The sequence below is a fragment of the Urtica dioica genome, chromosome 8 (genome assembly GCF_054948205.1).
Source record: "Urtica dioica subsp. dioica isolate 48M chromosome 8, U.dioica_male_clone48M_v1_H2, whole genome shotgun sequence".
NCBI lineage: Eukaryota > Viridiplantae > Streptophyta > Magnoliopsida > Rosales > Urticaceae > Urtica > Urtica dioica.
Window position 1 is genome coordinate 23,141,434 of NC_142763.1, and position 17,204 is coordinate 23,158,637.

The 17,204-nt window shown below is 37.6% G+C and overlaps 3 protein-coding genes across 3 annotated transcripts; 1 reads left to right on the forward strand and 2 right to left on the reverse strand.

Moving 5' to 3' along the window:
• Positions 1 to 77: 77 nt before the first annotated feature.
• On the reverse strand, positions 78 to 1,830 carry LOC149388594 (putative ubiquitin-like-specific protease 2B). The gene is made up of 7 exons (XM_089622470.1): positions 1,775 to 1,830; positions 1,506 to 1,655; positions 1,334 to 1,420; positions 910 to 1,247; positions 386 to 586; positions 258 to 313; positions 78 to 175 (listed from the first exon to the last, which is right to left on the reverse strand). Exons 2-7 carry the CDS (start codon positions 1,635 to 1,637, stop codon positions 78 to 80), a joined length of 912 nt encoding a protein of 303 aa, XP_089478596.1. The 5' UTR covers positions 1,638 to 1,655; positions 1,775 to 1,830.
• A 5,111-nt stretch (positions 1,831 to 6,941) lies between these two features.
• Positions 6,942 to 8,948, reverse strand: LOC149388595 (uncharacterized). Its single transcript, XM_089623891.1, has 4 exons — positions 8,755 to 8,948; positions 7,812 to 7,892; positions 7,449 to 7,727; positions 6,942 to 7,380 (listed from the first exon to the last, which is right to left on the reverse strand). Exons 1-4 carry the CDS (start codon positions 8,917 to 8,919, stop codon positions 6,961 to 6,963), a joined length of 945 nt encoding a protein of 314 aa, XP_089480017.1. The 5' UTR covers positions 8,920 to 8,948; the 3' UTR covers positions 6,942 to 6,960.
• Positions 8,949 to 10,503: 1,555 nt separating this feature from the next.
• LOC149388596 (uncharacterized) lies at positions 10,504 to 12,229 on the forward strand. The gene is made up of 4 exons (XM_089624648.1): positions 10,504 to 10,543; positions 10,877 to 11,167; positions 11,354 to 11,706; positions 11,803 to 12,229. Exons 1-4 carry the CDS (start codon positions 10,504 to 10,506, stop codon positions 12,013 to 12,015), a joined length of 897 nt encoding a protein of 298 aa, XP_089480774.1. The 3' UTR covers positions 12,016 to 12,229.
• Positions 12,230 to 17,204: the final 4,975 nt, after the last annotated feature.

Below are 17,204 nucleotides of genomic sequence, written 5' to 3' on the forward strand. Positions count from 1 at the left end.
GAGAACTAAATAGTTAGTTTAAGCAAAAATATAAAACATAGTATCCTTTAGCTTAGTTATCAGGCAAATGTCAAAAGCTACCTCTGGATGAGATTCTTAAGGCCATTGTGACTTCCTCGGATAGAATCCATGTGCAATATGCACGGTACCTTGGATACACTTTCAGATTCTTCATCTATGATAATGAAACATAAAATGACCGAGAGATAACTATTATTCAAGAAAAAAGATAACAGTGTATCACTATTTATTCTTACCTACTGAATTTGGCACTTCACCGGGATGGCAAATGACAAGCAAACTCCAGTGAAAACTGTAACCATGTTGCATCGGTTAATCGCATAGTAAAAAAATTCAGGCAATACAACACTGAAACCAGTCTTACCTGTAATTTACTGGAATGAATATGTAATCCTTTCTGAAAAGGTCTACTTTTCTTGTCCACTTACGAACACGCTGATATGCTTCATTGCCTTCATAAGCTTCAGATCGATCTTGGTCTAAATCCGCAAGCTTCCGAAAGAAAAAACTATTGAAGAAATGAAACTTGTGCTTTTCGTCTGACTGAAAGTTTCTGGCCAAAAATCTACAAGAAGAGCTCGTAATCAGGCTTCCTAGGAAATTTCCCAAAAATTTATAATTTCTTCCAACCATTCCAGATTAGGTATAATTTTATAAGTTCAGCTTATTACAGAAATGCCAATAATTTGATAAATTTTATAAGTATCCATGAGTTCAGCTTATTTAGTCTATGCCCATAATTTCAAGTCCCACACGTTTATAATATTATTAAAGAAATGCTCTAAGCTACAAAATTAGCAACTCTAGTTTCCTTCTGTGAATTAATAACTAGAACTGGATACTTGAAATAACTAAGAGCAGTCATATTATAAACAAATTTAAACTTACTTGATATAAAAATCAATTATGGTATCGTTGATAAATCTTTCAGGTTCCAGGAGTTCCATGTCTTCTTTGTGGATGATAACAGCATCAGGATCTCCTTCTGGATAGATAACGTCTTGAAAGGGCTTATCTTTTGCGACTTCTTTTTTATCTTCTTCTGTTTTCTTCTTTTCTTCTTCTGTTTTCTTCTGCCCACTTACAGAAACAAAATTCATGCCGACATCTTCTCGAAGACCTGTTTGAAATTCAAAATCATTGAATGTGGACAGTACGAACTCTCGAAGGGAAACAAAGTCATTTCGGATTTTGATATTGCAAGTTTCGACTGCCTTCACCCGATCCTGAAAGTATTTACGTGCAAATAAAATTAACTCATAACTCCTGAGATAGTTGTTACGAAATACAGTATTTTTGTGTGATGATTCACCTTTATTTTTTGCAATTCCGATGTCTTGATGTTCTTGACTACTCTCGACGGCTTTGCGACTTCAGATCCGATTGGATTGAAAACCAACTGCAGATTTACAACTGCATCAACCTCATTTTCTTATATGTCCAGAACATCATCAAAATTTAATATAAGCGAAAGTTGAAGTTACGTTGGTGCTGTTGAAGGGTATTTTGTTGACTGTGACCACAGAGATTTTAGAATTAGCTTCCCACCGAAGCATCAACGGGGTTGCTGTGTTTGAAATTTTTGTGCATAATTTCAACTCGCTGAATATGGGCATACACTCATATGCCCAAATCTGAAGCGCCACAATGAAGGCACCAATGTTAATCTTCGTGGGTTTCATCCTATTGTAAGACTTCCGCTTCATCACATAGCAATGGATCCGTTCCTTTAGGAAATCCCAAACAACATTACCCCACGGATGGTTGTTAAACTCGTCGGGGTTATCGACCATTTTAATGAACGCCATGTTCGTGATTGATTTTTTTGGGCTATCAGCGAGAAGGACGTCGTACAAGAAATGGAGGAGTAAACACTTCACCCTCTTCTCCACTGGCCACTTCTTTCTTTTCAAGACCAAAGAGGTTATATGTCCCCTGTTTTTCTCTTTCACAGGCAGGATATATTTCTTGTAAAGCCCATCCTTCTCTTCAGGGCCGTCATAGTTGAACTCTTTGTAGTTTTCTGCAATGCGCAAACCCACGATGTCAGCCAAGTGTTGTCTTGTAAAGGGTCGTGGTTGGCCTCCAAGCTCAAAAAAAAGTATGTCGGAAGAGTCTTTGCCATAGCGACCACACCTAACCATGATACTATGGATGATATTCGAGGACCGGGTGACTTTCGGCATTCGTAGAAAATGTCCGAAGCATGTAGCTTCGAAAAGCTTTTTTTCTTCGGGGGTCATATCCGTTGATTTCTCGAACTTGTCGAGATTCCCAAAGAAGCTGAACAAATCACTGATCATCTCATCTGATAGATCTCGAGACCAAGCCTACATAAAAATAAAACCAGCAATTCAAATATTCAAAACTGTCATTAACTGTAAACATGTCAATAATATTTGAAGATTTTATAAAATGGATCTCATGAAATGCCAAACAGGTCAATATACTTTTATTAAAAAGAATCTATCGTCATGTTTCTCTAAACAACATTCACAAAACAACCAGAGACTACCTTTCTAAAACAGTTCATACAAAACATAATTCAGCACGTTTCAACCAGAATACCACAAATAATCTATCAAGCAAAAAGCGACGCAAATTACATGATTATCGGAGCTTGACGATGGTTCTTCTTCACGTTTAGCTCGTTTTCTTTCCCTCTTTGGAGCCGACGACTTCGTCTTCTCCATTATCGGCTTTTCCTGGAGTTAGGATTTCTTGACCACCGGCGGTGTTCTCTTGTTTTTCCTAATCGGCATTTTCGTACCCAGGATTTCACAAAAAGGGGACCGGAAATTATTATTAACCAACACAAGTACATCGACAGTCAATCCTCTGTCCACGTTTTTTTTTTTTTTTGGGGTGATTTGGGCGAATTGCGCGGGAGATATGTCCATTGAGAGAGAGAGAGAGAGGTACGCTGAAGGCTGAGTTTGGGCTAAATTTATTTTAGAATTTGGGCTTGGAGGAGAAAATAACAAAACCTATTTTCCAATTTAAAATCATTTGTTAATTGTGATTTTTCTTATTTTAGGACTAAAAAAATGATTTTTTCCTACTTTGTGTTTTTTTTTTTTAAGTCTAAAATAGGACCTCGTCAGCAGAGATAAATTTATTTTTTCATCTTTTTACCCTCACTTTCAGCAGAGATAAAATAAATCGCTCTATTCCGGAAGTCTTGTTTTGGTCAATTCCTGCACTTGTCTGTAATCACCAAGTCTTCCATGATTGCAAGTCATTTGGTCTTAAGATCAAGGTATTTTGAAAGTGCTAATATGTCAAATGACTCACTGGTAATTGAGATCGGAGGACGACCAAGGAGGCAGTCGGACATGACGGCGTATTCATGTCAATAAATTGACAAAGATGTCAATATATTGACAAATATGTAACAAAATGGAGCAACCTATATTTCACATTCAAACTGGTGACACTCACTTAAAGCCCTTGGTCTGCATTGTTTGAAGGTACACGGATAAACATCTTCACGATTTCGTGGGCTGCAATTTTTTAAGGTAGTTTCGAGAAATCAACATCCACAAGAACTCCAACAGCTCTGAGATTTATTTTATTGACATCCTTTTAAATATATTGACATGTTAATGCCACCAGTTTGAATGTGAAATATGGTTTGCTCCATTTTATTGACATATTTGTCAATATATTGACATGAATGTCAATATATTGACATGAATGTCAATATATTGACTTGAATGTCACTATATTGACATGAATGTCAATAAATTCTCAAATCTCGTCAAGTATTGGGCTCGATCTCGTAATATGAATGTCAATCCACCCATATTGACCACCCATATTTGGCCGAGTAAAGATGACCGGGTGATCTTGGCCGAGTGAAGATGGCCGGATGGTCTTCTTTTTTGGCCGGTCGGGTGGTCATTTTATTTGGCCGACCAGGTGGTCATTTTTGTGGTTTTGTCTTGAAGATTTGTCAAGAAGTCTAGCTTGAAAACATTCTTTGAGAGTCTTTTGAAAGACATTTCATGAGAGTTGACTCGGAGCTTGGCGCGTGAATTTGCTTGTAGGCTTGGGCCTTGTGTATGGGCTTGATGTTTCGTTTTTTTGCTCTCGGTGTGTTATTTACACCATGTGAAAATAACGACATAACAACAACCTAGCATAGCAATGAATACTAAATTATAGAACTATAAAAAAAAATATATAAAAACAAAAACTTACGGGAAGACAATGGGTTCTGTATAGAATAGATAGATATACACAGTGGTTGAAAATATTGGCAAGTCAAAGTCAAAGTGAGTATTAAACAATGCGAGGACGTTAATACGAATACTTAAAAAACATAAAATAAATGTTAGAAATAATACGGAAATAATATTTATTTTACGGAAAATAAGACAAGTTTAGTAGAAGAAATAAATAAATAAAATACTACGAATGCTAGAAATTAAAATAAATATGAACAACAACAAAAATACGTACGTAAAGAAAGGTAAAAACAAACAAAAAATGTCGAACACAATGCAATGGTCACAACCTCCCTCACTCTCTCAAACTGCTCTCTAAAACCATATCTCTCTCTACATTCTCTGTAATCCAAACACCACCGAACACAATGTCTCGTCGCGGCGGCGGTCGAGGATTCGTCCCTCGCCAGGACGAAGGAGGACGACAACAGAGAGAACGAGAATGTTACGATTCTCGATCGCCGCACTTTCTCGGTGAAGGATTTCCTTCTAGGTTTCGCATTTCTTGACACACTCTATCTCTCTCTAAAAACTTACTCTCACCTCCGACTCTCTCTTTGTCTAAAAATACGTACGAAAGAAAAGGTGTTGAGCAATTTGGAATGCAAGTCCATAATGCAATTGTCACAACCTCCCTCACTCTCTCAAACTGCTCTCTAAAACCATCTCTCTCTCTCCATTCTCTGTAATCCAAACACCACCGAACACAAACACAAAATCGCGGTGACTATCCGACGGCCCCTCGCGGCGGCTCCACCGGCGAGGCCGACGTCTGAGCCAGAGCGGCTCTCGCTGCTGGTGGCGCAGCTGCCGCTTCAGATCTTGCGGCCGGTGCCGGAGCAGGAGAGGCTCGAGCGGCCGGAGCAGGCGCGGGACTTGATCCCTGAGCCGGAGCGCCGCGACCGCGACTGCGACCACGCACGGCGCCGGAGCCGCGGCGAGGGGCCGTCGGAGCCGGCTGGTCCTGGCGAGGGACGAATCCTCGACCGCCGCCACGACGAGACATTGTGTTCGGTGGTGGTGATGAGATCGACGCCGCTTCCGTTGTCGACTAGGATTCGAGAGACTTCGCATCCGGAGATATCTAAGGTTATCACGAGGCCATCGTCTGGTCAATCCAGTTCGTCTGTATCTCTCTTACTGAATGAGATGATGTCTTCTGGGTAGTTTGTCTGGGTCGCTCGTTTAGCCGAGTCGTTTCCTCTGGTGTGTCTTGATCGAGTTCACCGATTCTTGATGGAGCCTTGATCTGCCCATGATTACCTCGACTTGGGTGGATGAGGGGTATGACCGCGCCCTTTGTGAACTGCCTCCGTAACCGCGTTGCGAGATCAGGTCATGACGTAATTCAGGGCGAACGTGTTCGCTACGTGAGGCACGGAGCCTGAGGGTGTGTTGGATAAAGAAAACAAAGTGGATATTTCTGGGAGACGTACCAGATTCAGTTGAAGTATGCTAGTTGGCTGCCCTCCAAGCTGGAAGCTCAACAAAGCCAGCCTCTATTCCAATAGAGATCTGTACAATTGCTAAGGGGCAGCGTTACACAAAAAGATTGAACGAGATGCAAGTTCGTAATATGCTCAAAGCAACTTGCCAACGCCCCCATGAGAGGGAAAATAGCATAACCAACATAGCCAATGCTAGTCGCAAGATCGAAAGAAAAGGTGTTGAGAAATATGGAATGCAAGTCCATAATGCAATGGCCACAACCTCCCTCACTCTCTCAAATTGCTCTCTAAAACCATCTCTCTCTCTACATTCTCTGTAATCCAAACACCACCGAACACAATGTCTCGTCGCGGCGGCGGTCGAGGATTCGTCCCTCGCCAGGACGAAGGAGGACGACAACAGAGAGAACGAGAATGTTACGATTCTCGATCGCCGCGCTTTCTCGGTGAAGGATTTCCTTCTAGGTTTCGCATTTCTTGACACACTCTATCTCTCTCTAAAAACTTACTCTCACCTCCGACTCTCTCTTTGTCTTATTTTTATTTTTATTTTTGGCGCTATAAACACAAAATCGCGGTGACTATCCGACGGCCCCTCGCGGCAGCTCTACCGGCGAGGCCGACGTCTGAGCCTGAGCGGCTCTCGCTGCTGGTGGTGCAGTTGTCGCATCAGATCTTGCGGCCGGTGCCGGAGCAGGAGAGGCTCGAGCGGCCGGAGCAGGCGCGGGACTTGATCCCTGAGCCGGAGCGCCGCGACCGCGACCGCAACCACGCATGGCGCCGGAGCCGCCGCGAGGGGCCATCGGAGCCGGCTGGTCCTGGCGAGGGACGATAAGTGAAATTTGTGTTGAATCAATAATTGAGAAAATTCTTTCGTAGTGTTGAAAGATTGAAATTTTTCAATAATGATTTATGGACCAACGAAAGGGGAAAATAATAATTTTGTGACATTCATTGAGGAATGTACAAAATAGTTTATTTCCTTATAAGCAATTGCCAATATTTTCCGGTTTTTGTCAAGCATGTCATGGCTTTTCAAACAGTTTGAAGTTTTAAGAAAAAACACAAATAAATTCCAACTACAAGACACATACAAAGAACTTAATATGAACCTTAGTCAACTATTCTCAATCCTAAGAAGAAGAAGAATTTGAGACTACAGATTCACTACATGGACAACACATCACTAAATGTTCTTATGATCAAACTAGTATAAGTTCGAATTAAAAAAATGGAACATAAGTAAATTCAACAATTCAGTTTCACTTCTTATTAAGGTATTCAGCTCTGCAAAAAAGCCGCAGATCGACGCGTTTAGTAAGATCAGCCAAACGAGAGTTAATATGCTTGAATACATGCTCAGTAACGTAAACATTACGGTGAAGTTCAAGAAAGATCTTCTTCATCTCATCTTGGACATGGTCTAGTTTGGCTATGAATTCTTGCATAATTGCATCCACCAAAGCTGATTTGGAAGCTGAAGCTGATTTGGAAACCGAAGCTGATCGGGAAGCTGAAGGTGATTTGGAAGCTGAGCGCTTCCTAGAACTAGACTCTAAACACTGTACAGTTTCAGAATCACTCTTTGAAGAGATTGCAGGAGGAAACTCAGGAAATATTTTTAGCAACTTAGCATATTTAGACGGAGAAATCTCCAGGACCCTGACGTCTGCTTTATTAGCCTGCGAGAAAAAAATATTGTTAATTTTGCTAATTCTAAAATATTGTTCCAAGAGTAGCAAATGCTTACTTTGATCCAATCAGATAAGTTAGACAGCTCATGCTTCTTCTTCTCCGGGGTCCAATTAAGAGTCGCTCGCATTTGAATAAATTTAATTAACTCTCTCCTCAAGCGTGTTTTCTGACTCTGGAAAAAATCCTCGTCATATTTTTCGTTTGGGTAAACTTGGGAAAAAATAGCTTGCAAAGCCTCATAGTTCGGCGTCGGATTTATTGCTTTGTCCATCACCAAAAAATCCATAAGTATCTCTTCGTGTTCATCGGTCCATGATTTGGGCAAAGACCCCATCTATGACAAAAGAGATGAAATAATAGTTGAAATTTTTAAAAAAATTACGAGAAATGTGAGTCGGTCGGTCGACAGAAAACTTACGAATCCGGGGTAAGAGTCGGCCACATATTGTATTTCTTCCGATTTGAACCGGTTGTCCTCTAAAGGATGCCTCTTATCAATCTTACAATAAAACAAACAAATCAAATAAATAAAATGAACCAAATATACAATTCAGTAGTTTGACATTTTGACGATTTCATCCTAAACATTTTATTTGGCTATTTCATCCCTGAATTTTTATTAGTTAGAAGTTTCGTCCTTCCGTTAGTTACTATCAATGTACATCCTTCCGTCAGTTACTATATACAAAATTGAGTTTTGGTAACGAAAGATCCAATAATAGACTATGCTTCTCTAGCAAAAAGCAGTGAGGAAAAAAAATAAATGGAATCAAAAGCGACGATGGAGGTAACCTAACAAACTGAAGATACTTATTTAATGTTGTGCTTCAGGAAAAAAAAAAAAAAAAAAAAAGAAACTCTTAATTTGATATTGTACTTCCATGACGAGATTGCCAGGAAAATACTTAAAAGCAGACCACTTGCAAGAGACAAGTCTATGTGGGCAGTCACTACTACAGAAATCTGATACGAGAAACCAAACGAAAGGGAATTTAAACAGTTAGAACACGATTCAAAAACAGAAAGAAAAAGCAAAAAAAAAAAAAAAAAAAAAAAAAAAAAAGTCTGAAACAGGAATTTCGTCGAACACGTGATGTAGAATCACAAATTTAAGCATGAAAAACAATTCATAAATACGAGACAATTAATAAACACAATTCCACAGAAGCAGCAAATGGGCAAGTAGTTCTCAATCTTCGGATTTTTGTAATTTGAGGGACGGAGCAATTTCGAGGTGGATGTCGAGTCTAATGCAAGTTGTTTGATTCTCCCTCCTCTACCGGAACTTCCTCGCGGAATGACCGGAGAGGCTTAAGGGAGACCAATTTTTTTTTTTAAACATTCCTATCTACTACACATACCTGTCGCCGCCGCTGGAGGGCTCGGAAAATTGCGATTGTTCTAGTAGATGGAAGGAGAATTTTGTTCCTTTTATCATGAGGTTTTGGTTTTCTCATATTAAATTTTATTCGAGAGGGTCGGTTTCTGCCCGAAAGCAAATAAGTATTAAGTTTGGGATTTCTCATATTTAATTTGATTTACGAGGGTTGGTGACATTAAATTTGATTTGAGTTGTGAAAAATAGAAACATAAACAAACTATCTATTTAGATTTTCAAATGCAAATTTTTTTGAAAGAAATAAAAAAATTTTAACTTTTTCCACTCGTGAATTGAGTCAGAGTTTTTTTTAATACTAAAAAAGGTTTTCTCTCTGGTGAAAGTGAAGTTGGATTCACTTGTATCATGGTCTCCGATTCGCCGCCCCGGTGATTGAATCCACTCACGCAGAGTCAATCGCCTTCGTTTCCTTTTTTACCGGGTTTGGAAATTCGATTACTCTTTGGATCTCGGGCCCAAGGTATGTATGAGTTTCTCTTTCATTACGTTTTTATTATGGTCACCGTTTTTGGTTTTTTAGTTTGCGATGTCTTCGCTTAGGGGTCTATTTTTGTTTTTTGTTTGAGTTTTCTGGTTCTTGACTTTTGGAATCTTGTTCCTTTTTAAAAAAAAAAAAAGGAAAAAATTTGGGTCTCCTTGTTTGGGTTTGAATACAATTTTTTGGTTTTTGGTGTCTTGAATGATGTGTCGGGAGATTTTATGTTTTTGTTCTTCCAATCATATTAATTTTATTTGTATAATTTCTTTTATTTTTTGTTTGTTTTTCCCTTCGCGTAGAACTTCTTTGGGTTTAGATATTATCTCTTGATCAGCCACTTTTTGTTTTTTACTGGCAAAGAACGTGCAAGTTTTTTCTCTTAGAATCTGCTTAATTTAGTTTATCTGTATGTTTTGATGATCGATTGTTTTCGCTCAAGGGTGTTTTTTTGCTGAAAACATAATGGTCAATGTGTTTGCGAGTTTTTTTATCTTAATTCCTTCAAAGAACAAACGTTTTTTGTCCTTTTGCTTCCTTCCCTCTTCTGATCATCAGTTTTTTTCAAGATTGCTCCTTGCACTTTCCTCAGAACAAAGTTCATCCGTTTTTATGGTTTTATCATTCCTTTTTTCTTAGATACTTTAAAATACTTTAACCTATAATCAACTGACTCTTGCTGTTTTTTTCTTCTTTCTTCTCTTCCTCTATCGAGGTTTACCATAGAAACTCATCTGTTTTGATACAGCATCTCATTATGTTTGTTCTTGTTTGGTCCTGTTTGAACCATATACTTTCTCTCCTTCTTCGAAAATATATCTTTACAACTTTCGTAGTTAAATCTTTGCCAATACATTTGTTGTTCTTGTTTTCTCTTCTTTCTTAAATCTACTCTGAAATTTTGTAATTCTGCTTCCTTAAGTTTATTATTGTCAGCTAAGTTCCTTCGTTTCTTACCTATATAATTCAAAAATAAATTATGGCATATGATTTTCTTATTTTATCGGTTCAATGTAACCGCTTTTGTCCCCCCTGTGGTGGTTTTCGGTTCTTTTGTAACCGTCTCAAATAAAACTCACTCCAAAAGTCACTAAAGTTTCTCCCACTTTCTATAAAAATTATGCAGTTTACGTTTTCAATTAACTTAGTCATTTTTAAATAATAAATAAATAAAAATTTAAAAACTAGCAGTTACATAATTACCTGATAGCAGTTTTTTCAAGATCGTGATTGGTTATGAACCCATGGAAAATAACTTCTGATAGCAACCCTACAGGTTTTTTACATATAAATAATCGTACTGATCTATTTAAAAACCTAAAAAACTTAAAACCTTCTCTATCATCCAACCTTTCCAACATGTTGCCTCCTTCAAATACTCTCAGCCAAACAGATTCTCTCTCCCATAAAGAAAAGCATAAACACATTATCCCAGAGAATCAAGATAATCATGTTCTATTAGCCAATGCAATAGTCGTATATATTTTAGCCCAGAAAAAAATCATAATTGATAGACTCTTTGATGCAATGTTGAAGGCGTGAAATCTGCGAGAAAATTTCTCCATTCAACCTCTTGGAAATAACATATTCTGGTTCCAATTTGAAAAAGATGCAGACTTGAAAAAGGTTCTACGCGGAACGCCCTGGCATTTTGACAAAAGTTTGCTCATCATAGATGTCCCTGCAAATATCACTCCACGGCCTAAGGAAGAATACATCTACTCTCCATTTTGGGTCCAACTTTACAACCTGCCGCTCGGTAGCAGAACTATTCCAGTTGCTCGCTATATAGCTAATCAATTGGGTGGATTTCTTGACCTCGATCCCAACTCCCTACACTTCGGAAGTGCCTTCCTACGTGTCAGAGTTCTACTAGACACTCGTCACCCTATCCAAAGAGGTATGACCATCACTCTCGAACAATCAAAACAAGAACTGTGGATTGATTTCCGTTATGAGCAACTTCCAGATTTCTGTTTCTTTTGTGGAAAATTAGATCATATACTCTCTAAATGCTCAGACTATATGGATTATCAAGAAAATGATCCTACTGAATTAACCCTGCCTTTTGGCTTCTGGCTTAAAGCTACCAGAGAATCGTTACGCAAACATCTACCTTTCTACCCACCAAATTCCTCTATCGGTTCAAAACGCCCTCTCTTTAGCAATCCAACCTCATCTACTTCTACCCCGTATCCTTTTATTCAACGATGGAAATCACACGATCTACCAATTACCAATAACATTATTATACCTCCATCTGACACGTCTGAGGATCCCCTCAAGCAACATTTTCTTACCATATTTGGCAATACATCCTCAAACTTAAACCACTCCCACAGTCTGTCTACTCCTACAAACGCATCACATGTGAATCCTGCAAGGCTTTCTAAATCCCCGGCTGCAAATCATAATACCAAGGCACTGGATATATCCGAGGTACTTATTTAATAATCTTATTTCCCATATAAACCTATATTTTCCTGATGTGGCTTCACTTCACTGTTTAACTTCTTGCTCTTAATTGCATCACAGAAAAATATCACAGATGGAACTCATATCCTTGAGGACTCGGCTCGCTACACCAGGAAAGGAAAAGCAACCTTAGAGCAAAATGCTTTAAAAAATACGGTTGACTCAGGGAAAATAGACGACCTCGAATATCTACGCAAAGACCCATCAATTCCAAGCAAGAAATCGACAAAACAATCAGCCAATTCCACTGCTTCTATGGGATCAGACAATTAACCAAGATTGTAATCCTGATCTTTAGAATTTCACAAAAATCGCATCTATGTTCTCTTTGATTGTTATATTCTTGCATCTTTTTTCTTTCTGTCTTTTATTACCAAAATCATTTGTACTGCCTAGACCTCTCCTTGTTTCCAATCAATGTATCTGGATTCATGCAGTCAGCTCCTGTAATTCTATGCTTTATTCTGTAAATACATGTGTATTTGTTTTAACGATATGCTTTAAATGTCAGTATTGTCAGTTCACTCCCCTCACTCTGAAAATACTAGAATTAGCAATACTTATAATCTGGTAAAAATATATCTCATGAACAAATATCATCTCCCTCTCCCGATTTTTGAAATACTTTCAACTCACAGATACATCTAACTTCTTCAAAAATATTATATTACAAATAAACTCCTCCCTTGTATCCACCCCCTCGTTAATAATACAACCTGATTTAAGGCATTTTATAATAAACCTTAATTTTGATGCTTGGTTTCTTTATTTCTACTTTTGAGTTTAATACTACAGAATTTGGAAATCTCTTTGGATTGTTGTTGGACTTTTTGTATATTTTCTCAAACTTCACCACCGGTCTTATATTTTGTTTTTGGGAACATTATCATTATGCGAACTTAGCTCTTTCGGTTTCATTATATGCAAATTATATAGAAAGCAATAAAATAAAGATTCGTTAATAGGTTCTTTTTCTCTTTCTCCCTCTGGTTATTTAATTTCATTCCCTCCTCATCTTTTGTCTTCACATAAACTACCACTACTAATGTTTGAATTTGAAGTACAATATTAAATATCAGCTTTAATTCTATCAATTTATATTCACATACGAAACAAGATTACCATGGCAGAGAACCTGTGTTGATATATTCTCATATGTAATTATAGAGATGTGAAAGCTATGCTAAATGAAGGTGTGGTTGAATGTACACTCTCAGTATGGCAAACTCGTTGCCAAGTTCTTGAAAAATCTGAAAGGAAATGTCTAAACACCGATCGTCGTCATGCTCATCTCCTTCATGTCTCGCCGTCGCTCGTACTTTGTGAGTTTTTTATCAATTCTTTCTTCCCCTCCTTGTCGTTTTGGATGTTATCCTCTGGGTTATTATCCACAGGTTTTTTTCCTCTGTTTTGCTTCCAGCTTTTGAGATACCATGTACTGGACACACCAAGTGTTTGATAATATGCGCAAAAGGATAATTCAACTAACTGTTTTATTATAACACACTTTGATTCAATCTTTACTGAAAATATTCCAATTAGAACTGTGATGACTATTATTAATCAAATTTTTGATAAACCAACCAATACATCTACCCGAATAATTAAAATAAACTCTACAGCTTGATGCCAATTCTTAAATAATAAATAACCTTTTACCACAATAAAACCCACTTTAAAAAACTATATTTTAACAATCTCATGGGCTTTCATAACTAAGCCCACTGTTAAACCTTAAACTTCATGCTCACTCTTATACCAAAACATATCCGAACGCTACTAAAAAATACAATTGCACTCTCTGGCCATCTCTAAAATATTGCAGCTACCTGTTCATAACCATTACTCCAACCATATTCAAATACCATAGCACTCTATAGCCAACAATATTTCACATATTCCCTCAAGGTAAGAATAACCAGATCAAACATACATATCGTTATATACATATACATATCTTTATATATATATATATACACAGATATACCAAATCCTAACCATAAGTTCAGCACTAATTCCAATTGCCTTCACTTTCTTTTGCAGATGTTCTAACCCTCTCGCTGATCATCACCTATTCATAATGATTCCTGGAATATCCCTATAAACTTATGGTAATCAGACTTATATAATCACACTTTTTATTTTCCTATTTATTTATTCATACGAGAACTCCTAATTTACTTCTACCATTTACAGCTGTAATTTAAAAATCCGATTGAAACTGGTTGATCTCTCCTTCATAATCATCGCTTTCTTCATGCCACTCGTTGTTATTCGCATCTGTAAGTGTTTATATAAGTTATCAATATTTTCTACTACTCCTTGTTGTTTATTTTAGTTTACTATTCTCACGTTTTTTTTGCCAAAAGAGATACAATGATGAGTCTGTTCAACAAGTGTTTTGATAATATGCGCATAAGAAAATTTATCAAACTGTTTTATAAGTAAACGCTAGGTATCAGTATACCTGATTGCCAATCCTTAAATTAACCTCTACTACAATAAAACCCACTTTTTTAAAACTAAAATTTAATAACCTCATAGGATACCATAACTAAGCCACTGCTTAATCCTTATATTCTCAAACTCATCTTATATCCTGATCATCTAAAACACTCCCATCAAATATAAAAGCATTCTCCAGCCAATCAAATATACTAGACTTGCTCATATTCTTCTTCGCCTACATTCTCATATCATAATTCTCTACTGTCAAACATAATATAAATTCAACATGCCCTCATAGTAGAAGATCTGATTATCATACATATCCTTATAGATATCTCACCTTCTTAACCACTAATTTAGTATTAATATCCAATTACCTTTACTTTCTTTTGCAGAAGCTCTCTACCAATTGCTAGTCCATTTTATTCATTCTGGTTCCTGAATTATAGCTACAAACAATCGGTAAATAGAATTATATATTATTTTTTAACCTTTTCTATTTACTTGTATTTAAAGAACTCCTTATTTACTGTTACCTTCCTACAGATTTCCAAATTTCCCGTTATGAATATCATTAGCTGGAATGCTAGAGGACTTAGTAGTTCCGGTAAGATCAGACACCTCAACCTACTAAATCAACAACATAGACCAGATATTTTCTTCCTTATGGAAACCAGACTCCCAGAAAACTCCTTACCAAAGATTAGCCAGAACCTATCCCTAAGTAAGGGCGTTGAAGTCCCACGAGTGACATCAGGAGGAGGTTTGATGCTCCTTTGGTTAGGATCCCAAAATCTATTAGTTCATGACACCTCTCTCAATCATATTCATGCCACAATAGCCATGTCGTCTAATGAAATAACCCATATATCTTTTGTCTACGGCCTCCCTGAAACAGAGAATAAACATTATACATGGTCACTCCTAGAAAGATTATCTTCTATTGTGTATGACTCTCCCTGGATTGTCATTGGCGACTTAAATGAAATCCTCACGAGTGAAGATATATCAAGAGGTGCGATACGCCAAGAACGTTTCATGTCATCTTTTCGAGATTGCCTAGATTCTCTAAATTTATCTCCTCTTCAATTCACTGGAGATAGATTCACTTGGTATAAAAACCGGCTCTCAGCGGACTCCATCAAAGAAAGACTAGACTGGTGTCTCGTCAATCCGATCTGGCTAGAGAAATTCCCTGATGTACGGCTAAATCACCTTGACTTCTTCACATCCGATCATCGAGTTCTGCAACTACTTCCATTGGGTTTACACTCCCCAATTGTCAATTCTCGGAAAAAATACTCCAGGTTATTCTCTATCTATTAAGAATCATTTTCTTCCAACGGCCTGCTTTAATATTATTTTTTTACCAAAACTCTCAAATTGTCTACTAACTAGAAGGGCTTATGCATCAGTAATACAAATAACCAAAAAATGGTAGGAATAATAATATGCAAGGAATGGTATTATAACAGGATTGGGAATGTTTGTGTGGAATTAAGGTTTTCTATGCCACTGGCCATAATATAAAATTACGGCATTTTTGAACCATATATCTTACTCTTATATTATTATTTTGTTACATTCTTAATCTCCATCTCCTCATCTAACAAGCATGTCCAATATTTTTCAGATTTCGTTTCGAAGCTTTCTGGCTAAACCATGAAGAATGCAATAATATTATAAAAGACGTATGGTTTTATGATACCAACAATCCAGCCTTACCACAAATCCTCAACAACATGAAAAACTGTCAATCTCATCTGCAAGCATGGCATCGTACAAATTTCGGAGGTTTCCATAAGAAAGTGAAAGAAATTCAAGCTTCTATTCGTGAGCTAACGGTCTCTGACGAGGTAACAAATATCTTCAATGAAGAATTATATAGCCAGGAAAAAATTCTAGACAGCCTTCTGTTACAAGAAGAAATCTATTGGAAACAACGTTCTAGGGTTTCATGGCTACAAGAGGGTGATCAAAATACAAAATTTTTCCATAAAAAAGCTTGTCAGCAGAAAAAGATGAATACAATCAAGAAGCTACTAACGCCATTGGGTAATGAAGCCACTTCTGACGTCGAAATCCTTAATACTATCCAGAATTTTTTCTCTGATTTATTCTCGACCAGCCACCCATCAATTGCAGATATAGATATCATCCTAAGAGCGATCCCCATGACAATTACAGAGGATATTAACAGATCTTTGTTGCATCCGTTCACCATAGAGGAAATTGCACAGGCAGTGAAATCTATGTCAGCAGACAAATGCCCAGGTATTGATGGTCTTCCAGCCATGTTTTATCAACGATACTGGCACATTATCGGTTCATCTGTATCAGCTGCTGTCCTAGACTTACTTCAGGGCATAGGAGATTTTGAAAACATAAACACAACCCTTATCACCCTTATTCCCAAAGTCAATTCTCCTAACACCATTAGCGATTATAGACCCATCTCCTTATGTAATGTCCTTTATAAAATAGTAGCTAAAGTCTTATCATCGAGACTCAAAGAAGCGCTACCTTTTGCTATTTCAGAAAATCAAAGCGCCTTCCTCCGAAACAGATTAATCACCGATAATGTACTCATTGCATTCGAAACTATCCACAGTATAAAGAATAGACGCTCTGGTAAAATAGGACATACAGCCATCAAACTAGATATGAGTAAAGCTTTCGATCGTGTCGAGTGGATTTTCATCGAACGGGTGATGCTCAAAATGGGTTTTGACAGTCAGTGGGTTAGCCTTATCATGCGATGCATCACCACAGTATCATTCTCTTTTCTTATCAATGGTCACCCCACAGGAAATGTAATTCCGACTCGAGGGATACGCCAAGGATGTCCACTATCCCCTTATCTTTTCCTCATCTGCTCTGAAGGATTATCATCTCTCATACATCGAGCGGAAAGAAGTTCCGATTTGACAGGGATCAAAATTGCGAGATCAGCCCCGAAGATATCTCACCTTCTTTTTGCCGATGACTGTCTAATTTTTTGTGAAGCTACAACA

What these genes read in the sequence shown, in the direction of transcription:
- LOC149388594 (XM_089622470.1), bottom strand. Translation starts at nt 1,637, where the DNA reads ATGCCCATATTCAGCGAGTTGAAATTATGCACAAAAATTTCAAACACA. An exon ending in CGGAATTGCAAAAAATAAAG is followed by an intron (nt 1,248 to 1,333) that starts GTGAATCATCAC and finishes AAATACTTTCAG; the next exon opens with GATCGGGTGAAGGCAGTCGA. An exon ending in TGAAGTGCCAAATTCAGTAG is followed by an intron (nt 176 to 257) that starts GTAAGAATAAAT and finishes TCATTATCATAG; the next exon opens with ATGAAGAATCTGAAAGTGTA.
- LOC149388595 (XM_089623891.1), bottom strand. Translation starts at nt 8,919, where the DNA reads ATGAGAAATCCCAAACTTAATACTTATTTGCTTTCGGGCAGAAACCGA. An exon ending in CCCTCCAGCGGCGGCGACAG is followed by an intron (nt 7,893 to 8,754) that starts GTATGTGTAGTA and finishes TTTTATTGTAAG; the next exon opens with ATTGATAAGAGGCATCCTTT. An exon ending in CCGACTCTTACCCCGGATTC is followed by an intron (nt 7,728 to 7,811) that starts GTAAGTTTTCTG and finishes CTTTTGTCATAG; the next exon opens with ATGGGGTCTTTGCCCAAATC.
- LOC149388596 (XM_089624648.1), top strand. Translation starts at nt 10,504, where the DNA reads ATGAACCCATGGAAAATAACTTCTGATAGCAACCCTACAG. An exon ending in TTCTGATAGCAACCCTACAG is followed by an intron (nt 10,544 to 10,876) that starts GTTTTTTACATA and finishes AATTTGAAAAAG; the next exon opens with ATGCAGACTTGAAAAAGGTT. An exon ending in AGGCACTGGATATATCCGAG is followed by an intron (nt 11,707 to 11,802) that starts GTACTTATTTAA and finishes ATTGCATCACAG; the next exon opens with AAAAATATCACAGATGGAAC.